The following is an 8,877-nucleotide window of genomic DNA, read 5'->3' as shown; positions in this document are numbered from 1 at the left end:
TTGGCTACTGCTGTATACAAGATCAAAGAAATGGCGATATTTTACTGAGGCTGACCTGGCAAGATCCTTAAGTGGTTAAAGGTGCTTACTGCCAAGGCTGATGAGCTAAGTTCAGTCCCCCAGAAACTACACGGTAGGGGAGAAGTGAGTCTCATGGGCTGTCATGTGACCGCCCAACAGCATGCACACACAAACACATCAAATAGGTGGATAGATAGATTGGTGGATGGATGGATAGGTAGACAGGTGACTCAGGTTCAATTCTACCGAGATCAAGAAGCCAGCATTTACTGACCGTGCTCAATGACTTTAACCCACTTTAGGGGCTGGAGTGCTGGCTCAGTGTTTGAAAGTGCTCACTATCCTTGCATATAGCCTGAGTTCAGTGCCCAGCATGCATGGCACACACTCAGCCATCTGTAAGTATTGCTCAGTAGGTCCTGACATGTTCTTCTGTCTTCCATGCTCACAAGTGCATATGACACATAAAATAAAGAACTAACTGATAGAGTACTATTTACTAGGGCTGACATCTGGTCATGTCAGTAACAGGATATATGCTGAACAATGGCTGCAAGGTTAGATAGCATCAATGAACTTAATGGCTCTTCTATACAACATGGAAATTATTTTAATATAATTGAAAGGTGCCTGAGTGGGTGTTACATGCTTTCACAAACTGTATCAACTCTGAGGTGATTTGTATGTGAATTAGCTAGTTGTGGCTAGTATACAATGTATACAGTCCCAAAACATTGCACTTGATAACACGTTCTATTTTATGTACCGATATTAGAAATTGCAAACTTTAGGGAAACAGCATTATATGTTAAAACACTGGTTATTGCAGTCAGAAAAAAAACATTAAAAACTTGTTTCCATGACGATTTTTCTCAAGCCAACTAACTGGTCATACTCTCTTCTCAGAATGAAAAGCATCTGTGTCCTTAACATAGTAACAAAATAGCCAGCAGGAACAAGTGGGGAAAGGTTTATTTTGGCTCATAGTTTGTGACATCTGCAGGGTACCAAGGCCAGAAAGGAGGCAAGAATAGATGTATCCAGCCTAGCAGAACTGTCAGGCATCAACTATTTCCATCATGGCTGACCAGGTAGAAGAACGCCAGACTACAGAGAGGTGTGTAAAAGTCTCACAGGACCTGCTTTGCCAGCCAGTCCCCTTCTAATGGCTCCACAGCCTTTAGAACAGACTCCATGCTGTGACTAGAGTTCAGGACGGTAAGTGTTCATCCTAGGAAGATGGCAGGATAGTGTAAGCATGGAAGGTTAGGAGCCAACAGTTGTCAACTTGGCAATACCTGAGACACCAGGTCATGTTCCTGGAGCTGTTAGCTTACTGCTGCTTGCTGTCTTACAGAAGATGGTTTGATGACTATCTTAGCTGGTGATTGCTGTGTGTCCCATCAGTCCAGCAGCCAATTACCTTGGATCTCAGGATGAAAAAAGAAAGAAAGGATTTTCAGTGTTTATCTGTAAGAGTGTCAGGTCTATCCCTTTTTGCAGAATTGAATTTGTGATAAAAGGAGGGAATCAGGCAAAATAGATGCTTTGGGGGAGCTTGAGGAAATTTAAAAGGTGATCTAAAATCTTTTACAACGGGTTCTGCTGAAATCATGCTAAAAGTTCAATAGTACTATTATTCACCGAAATACCTTTCAAAACTTGACCAGACCAACAGATACAGCTGTGTTCAGTCAACATAAAACAGATACACTGAACTGGATAGGAGAAAGAGCAGGCAACAGCTCTGTACTTAACTGGCACAGGAGATGAATTTCTGAACAGAACACCAATCTCACAGGCACTAGGATAAATGGAACCTCAAGGAACTGTAAATCTTCTGTAATACAAAGGACACTATCAATTAAAGTAGCACCCTACAGAATGCAAAAATATTTTTACCAACTCCACACCTGATGGAGGACTAATATCCAAACTATGTAAAGAACTCAAGAAACTGGATAACAAAAAAAAGGCAAATAATCCAATTAAAAATGGAACGGGGGCTACAGGTTAGTCAAAATATGGACACAGGCACTAAACCTCTTTGCAAAGGAACTTATTCTGGTCCCAGTTGACAATGTGACCAACTGCTTGAGCTCCAGCTACCAACTAGGTCTTCCTATATATATCAACTATACCCTTGAATTGTGGAATACATTATGAACTCTCTCCTTGCTTTGTCAAAACATTTTTTCATAGTAAACAAGAAAAGGAACTAATACGGAAAATCGGTAATGGGAGTTGGGCTGTTGTTACAATACCCTGACCATGTGATTCTTAATACTTTGGAAGTGATTTGCAGAAGAAATGTGGAAGATTGGAGAATTTCAGGCAACAAAGCCCTTAAGTACTGTAATCAGAACTTGATGTAGGATGCTTGAATGACAGAAATGCTGATGGGTTATCCCCTAGCTATCTAGGTTGTGTCAGGAAATCTTGAATGCATCATAAAAGTAGCAGTGGGAGCATAATCTTATAAAGTATGTTCTGGACATCTCTGGACTTTATAAAATAAAGACTTCATAATACCATTATAAATTATGCAATGAACAGAAAAGGTTGAACTATTACATGTAAAACTGATTATTATGAAACTGGAACTATTGAGGCTAAATACTAAATCACAGTGAGGATGTGAAGGGGAATAATACTCTTAATGAGTAACAAATTAATTTCAGTTTAATCTGTACCAAAAATGTTAAAGTAGCTTTAAGTTGAGTACCCTTTTTGGAATAAACAGTTTGGTACAGCACTTAAAACAAGGCTGAGACTTATATTTGAAGATACCAGTGTTGAAAATGTACATTTGGAAATACTTCATTCAACTTCCAAAAACACAGATCTCCGTACTTTCAGAAAACAAAGCTTTTTTATTTCTTTATCTATTTATTAAAATTTTAACAAAGAAGAAACTTCATTCAGATGCTAGCACCAGATACCCCCGGTGTGAAGAGTGTGCCTGAGAGTGCTCTCAAGATGCAGTCCCAAGGTACAATAATCATGTGTTCCTAAAGTCTCACAGGCTGTGTCCATCCTGGCCTTGTGCACCTAGAGGCAGGAACACTGGCAGACTTCCTGCCTGCATATCCTCAGACACCTCCATCTAGGTGCAGTCAAGGGCAAACAAGCTTATTCACAGGAGTGACCACACATTGTCTGTATCCTCCATGAACAAGACCAGGCAATCACAACAACAACCCCAAGCATTCTGAGACCTCCTCTGTCCTTGGACAAGTAGGACTTACAGGCTAGACATGCTTTTTGTTTGATAGTTCTCTTAAGCACAGTAACTTTAAACATAATGTTCACCATCACTTCCATCCCCCACTTAAGTTGTATCCTGAGTAAAGTTATTGACCCTGTGGTGGTTACCTATGAAAGGAACAGGCTAGCTTTACAGGTTTCTTTATGAATTCTATACCCCATATTAATTAAACTAAGTTCTCCTGGTAGTTTTCCAGAAAGCAGAAGGACACAGACAAAAGGAGAAGTGGGAGAATGGGGACAAGACCCACCCTGCTGCAGAAGAATGTCCAGGCCTCCAGTATGAGATAGGGTGCCTGGCAACTGGTCCGATGGCCACAGCTCCCCCATCCAGGACATTCTGGGTGTAACTTGAAGATCAGATATCCACCAGATGTTGGGGGCAGGCCTGACTGGACGTGGGTGCCTAAAAGGAACCAATGATATTAAAAGTCAACTACCCCATAACCCCATTCACCCAATCATGTACTGCCAAGCTTGCAACCCCCACACCTCCCTTGCTTTTTCCTTTAAAAACCCAATGCCTTTGTCTCTCGGGGCTGTTCCCTGCTCACTTGCAAAGCAGCCCCATCACTCACTGGCCTGAATAAACCTCTTCTGTTTGCGGCAAAAAATCTCCAAGTTACCTTCATCTGTCTCTCTGGTAATTGGGCTCTCGGTGGGCCTAACATCTGTTCACATGGGGATTTAATAAACATCAGTATACTGGCACCCAGACCAAAATTTCTGTATCTAGTTAAGACATTTATGATGCACAAGCCAGCGATGATCAGCAGAAGCAGAAGTGTCTGGTGTTCTGCAGTAGCTGAAGACAGAGTTATCACCAGGAAAATCAAAGAAATGAGAATGGCAACCATGGGCTTGCCCTGTTCTGGGTCATTTTTCTGTCTGCAGTGTACGGGGTTTGTTTGTTTGCTGGTTTTTCTTTTTGTTTTCCTGAGAGTACAGGAATCTCTAATGATTGCTGAGTGGTTTGCATAGAACAACATTTTCTCTTACAGCCACACAATCACATCCTTGTTCTGCAAAGAGTATGGTGAGTGCTCTATCATGTTGCAAAACTGCTTCAGCTAATGGATCAACCTGCTGATGGATCTTGATCTAGTTGTTTTTTACAGGTACCTTTTTATTTATTTATTTATTTTTTTCAAACAAGGGAGCCTGGAGGTCAGTATGAGCCAGCCTGGTTTGTTGGGTAGGCACACCAAGTAGCCATTTGTCTTCCTTGCCAGAGAGTTTCCTTTGGACTGAACTTTTTCAGTCTTTTTTTGAGGATAAGGGTGACATAGATGCTTTTGTAAATGGGCCTCAACTGAAATTAGGATGCCATTGTAGGGGCCCAGGAAGGCTGGAATGTTAATCAAAGCCTGGGAGGGGATTCATTCAGGAAATGGGGCACTCATCAGAAGCATCTGGTTTCCTGATCAAGGTAAAAGACAGGAAGCAATCACGGCAGCTGGACTGGAGCACATCACCTAGCAAGCCCAGGCTCTCCACTTTTGTAGGACTGCCTGGGGCTTGGGTGCTGTAGATCACTTTTGGAGTGCTTTGTTGTCTGATTCTGGTTCCTGGGTGGTGACTGTCAGGTGAGTGGAAATCTGCTGAGACATATTCAGACTAGGGACAGAAGCTAAAGTTAAGGAACTTAAAGGAAACTCTTACATTTGGAGCACCCCCCAAACACACACACACACACCTATTCCATCAGGAACAGGCAAAAGTTGGGAAATTTTAGTCTGTTGATTGGAGTTCAATTGACCTGTGACAGGTAGATAGATCCAAGTTGCAAACTCCGTGAGGCTCTCATGAATTCTTTTAAGTTACAAAAGATGAACTTCTGGAGCCTTCTACTTTTAAGTCATAATAAAAGCTTGGGGATTTAAAAAAAAAATATCTGGGGTTAAAAAAATCAACATTCTTTTTTTTGTCCAGAGGTCTGGACAGAGGTGGTTTTAACATGATGAGAAGTAATTTTAGGTATCAGAACTCCATTGATTATTATGTTAAAACTTTGAATTTTTGAAGTCTTGATATCACATATTTTTTTTTTTGTTTGTTTTGGTTGTTCTGTTTGGTTTTTCAAGGCAGCCGTGGCTGCGATATTGAGCTTCTCCCAGGAGGAGGACAGGTCTTGGCTAAAGTGCCCTGTCTTCAGGTCAGACGTTTGGAACGAGAGCAATCTCAGCATGCAGATGTATGAACAGGTTCCGGCTTACACTGTTGGATCTTGTCTCGGACATCTGCTTTCCAGTTCTCTCGGACAACCTCACTACACCATGCAAGGAACAGCAGGCACAGGATCTTGAGAAGTATGTTCAAAAAACTCCAAACTTTATTAAATAAAAACTTTAATGAATAACAACACAAATGTAAGATTTACTGCTAATAAAAAATTAAAGTTTCCTGTATAAAAATAGATTATCATGTAGTTGGCAATATTCACACTAAATATATTAAGTCTATACCAATAGTGGGGCTAAGATGACAGAATATAAATATTAACATGACATATTAAATTTCAGCTTAATATATACAAAGAAAAATAGCTTAAAAATCTTAAAAATAGCTTAAGAATATATATATTTATATATATAATATATAAAATATATTTTTATTTATATATAAATATTTGTTTATTTACATATATATATATAAAAATATATATATTTATTTTTTTGGAATAAACAGTTTAGTACAGCCCTCAGGAGGGTGAGGCTTCAAGGAGTCCCGGGTTTACAATGCACATCTATCATTAGTTACTCCTCTTCGGAGAATAAAATAGGTGTCTTTACTTCCAGGCTGGGAAGTATCTTGAGATGCCTCCGGTGGGTTTCTTACTTCTCCTGGATTGCTCGGGTCCCGTGAACAGCAGCACACTGTGACGCTTCTGTGGTAGCACACAGTACCGGAAGGAACCTGAGATTCACTCGGAGACAGGCAACTGGTGGCCTTCCTTTCAGTAATAACTAATGCAAACAAGCAGTCGAGAACGAAAGGCCGAAAAGCACCGGAAGCCGTCCACTGCCAGTTAGCTAAAACTTGTGAACAAGAACAGCAAAATTCAATCCAGCATCGACCTCAGTCACAGATAAATCTTGAAAGCCACGTGCTTGTGAGCATGCGCTGTGCAGGCCGGATAGTTTCTAACTTTCGGTGGGCACACGTGTCTTCTGTTGTTGTTGTTGTTTCTGTCCCGACAGGGTTTCTCTGTGCAGCCGTGGCTGTCCTGGCCGCAGTCTTTACACTCAGAACTTGTTCAAGGCTCTTCCACACCCAGTACCTGCAGTCCTTAGCCTCACCTGGGAAAGAGCTTGGAGCAGCTGCTTCGCAGTGGCCGCCAGGGGGCGCTGCTACAGTAAGCGCTGGTGCAGGATCTCCCACACCATCTTCTTCCTGAACAGAGGCATGTGCTGCTGGGAGAAGGTGATGGGCTGGTCCCTGGAAATGTAATCTGCATATTTACAGGCGAACACGCCGCAGTCGCCCCCGTTCAGCTGCTGAGGAATCTCCTCTGCCGACATGCTACGTTGCTTCCACTCAGCAGGGCTCAGGTCGCTGTTCCTTCTCGCTTTGCTCTCCTCCCGCAGATAGCAGAAAAGCAGCTCAAGGATGTCGGGTCTCTTCTGTCCCAAGGAGTCCAGGTAGACAATACTCTTCTTTCTTAGGTCTGTGACCACCAGGCTCCAATGCATGCCCAGGTGAACTGGGACCAGGAGAAGTTCCTTGGCAAAGATGTTTACTGCCCGGGTCCATCTTCTGACTGACCTGTAGCCACCAGACTTTAACTTGGTGTAAAAGAAGGTATTAAATGCGTGAAGTGCCGGGTAGCCTTGACTTTGATTTCTTTCCATGAGAAGATTCATGTAAAAATTGATGACTTTGTCGTTGAGCCACTGGGTGTTCCTTAGGGTCCACAGGTCTCCTCGAGTCATTTGCAGTTTGAAGGCACAGCTCAAGATCTCATCTTTTGACCCAGGGCCTAGCACACTGCCGATTTCTTTCTCCATGTCCACTGTGATATCAGGACCACAGTCCAGCCCTCTGCCCTTCTCTTGGTCTTCAAGAGCCTTTTTCTTGACCTCAGGTGTTGACACTTTGCTGTTGGGCATGCCATTGCTGACACTGTCTGTATAGATTTGAGGTGTTTCCGATTCATGATTCTGCCCTTCAGCACAACCTTTGAGAGTCTTGGAGGTGTCCATGGTGCTTGTGTGAGTGCTGTGAGGGCCAGAGCTCACGGGGACGTCAGGTTGGAGGAGTTCCAACAGCCCTGGGAACTTTTCATTGTGGTTTTTCTGAACTTCTTCCTCCCTGTTGCTGTGGGGGGGCTTGAGACCCTGGCCTCCACCCACAGACTCCTCAGTCACAGCCTCTTCCTCAGGGCCTTTGGCACACTCTGGGGCCATTAGCTGTAACGGACCCTTTTCCTGGGGTGTCCATATTCGGCTCTTGTCAGGCTCTTCATCCCCAAGCTCTGTTTCATGCTGTTCCTGTTTCAGCTTCTTCCAGGACTGGACTGGCTCTTCGGACCACACATCATCCTCTTTGTCTTCTTGGCATTTCCTCTTCTGGCCTTTCTCTGGCTGTTCAGGGCTCATTCTTTTACCCTGCTTGGAAGGCTGCCTTATAGAGGGACTACTTGGATTGTCTTTGCTCAGGTGTTGGCTGCCTGCTGCAACACAGCTTTCTGATGTCCAAGTCAAAGTGCAGGTCAGCTGGTCGTTCTGTGGGAGTTCTTGGGTTGTCCCCTTGATGGCTGAAGGGTCCTTTAGTCAACTGGGAGATGTCTTATCCACACCAGACATGGTGGTTCAAGGTCAGAATCCGCAGGGGAAGAGCACAGGTTTCTTTTGGCGCTGGGGTCAGTTAGGCCACCAAGACAGAAGGAGGTGGCAGTGTCAAAGGACACTTCTCACATAGCTGATCTTCTCTAATCTTGTCTTTCAGGTGGCATTTCCTCAGTCCCGCTATAGAAAGGTCAGTGGAGTTCCGACTCTGCCTTTTGTTTTTCCCTACTGAGGGAGAAGGATCGCTCTAGGGCACAAGGAGCCTCTGTAGAACCTGAAATTGTGGAAATCACAATGAGTGTCAGAGACTTTCAGCCAAAGACAGCAGTCAACACACGTTAGAAGCAAGACTACTGTGTGCCTCCCTCCACTGTCACCAAGGCTCTGGAAGGCCAGTTTCCACAAGCTGGTTATGATGTGGTTTTATGCACCAGGGCAACATTCATTGGTGAATGGAGGCCCTGCCCACTATCCCCAGGTCTAGGGTCTTAAAGCTTGTTTTCATTCCTGGAATTCCTGTTGGAACTCCTGCTGGCTGAAGCAAACCCAAGATCAGTAAGAACTCAGAGGAGCAGAAGTTCAGCACATATAATGAATAAATAAATATAAAAACCCCCAAGTGCTGGGATTAAAAGCGACAGCACCACTGCTTGGCTGGAGAGATCTTTTTAGGATGACTCAGCAGATATGGCTCCGTGGTAAAGAGTGATGCTTTTCTAGAAGACCACACTTTGATTCCTAGCCCTGTCTTTGTACCTTACAATCAGCTGTAACTCCAGTGCCAGGAGAGCTGACACTCTCT

At 43.5% G+C, this 8,877-nt stretch overlaps 1 protein-coding gene across 1 annotated transcript; it reads right to left on the bottom strand.

Annotated features, from left to right (window-relative positions):
• Window positions 1-6,638: 6,638 nt before the first annotated feature.
• LOC132648683 (sentrin-specific protease 2-like) lies at window positions 6,639-7,358 on the bottom strand (the record flags this gene model as incomplete). Its single annotated transcript, XM_060370901.1, has 1 exon — window positions 6,639-7,358. A coding segment is annotated over one exon (720 nt), but the record flags the coding sequence as incomplete, so codon positions are not given.
• Window positions 7,359-8,877: the final 1,519 nt, after the last annotated feature.

The sequence above is a fragment of the Meriones unguiculatus genome, chromosome 17, assembly GCF_030254825.1.
Source record: "Meriones unguiculatus strain TT.TT164.6M chromosome 17, Bangor_MerUng_6.1, whole genome shotgun sequence".
Classification (NCBI taxonomy): domain Eukaryota; kingdom Metazoa; phylum Chordata; class Mammalia; order Rodentia; family Muridae; genus Meriones; species Meriones unguiculatus.
This window is presented reverse-complemented; position numbering and strand designations above follow the sequence as displayed.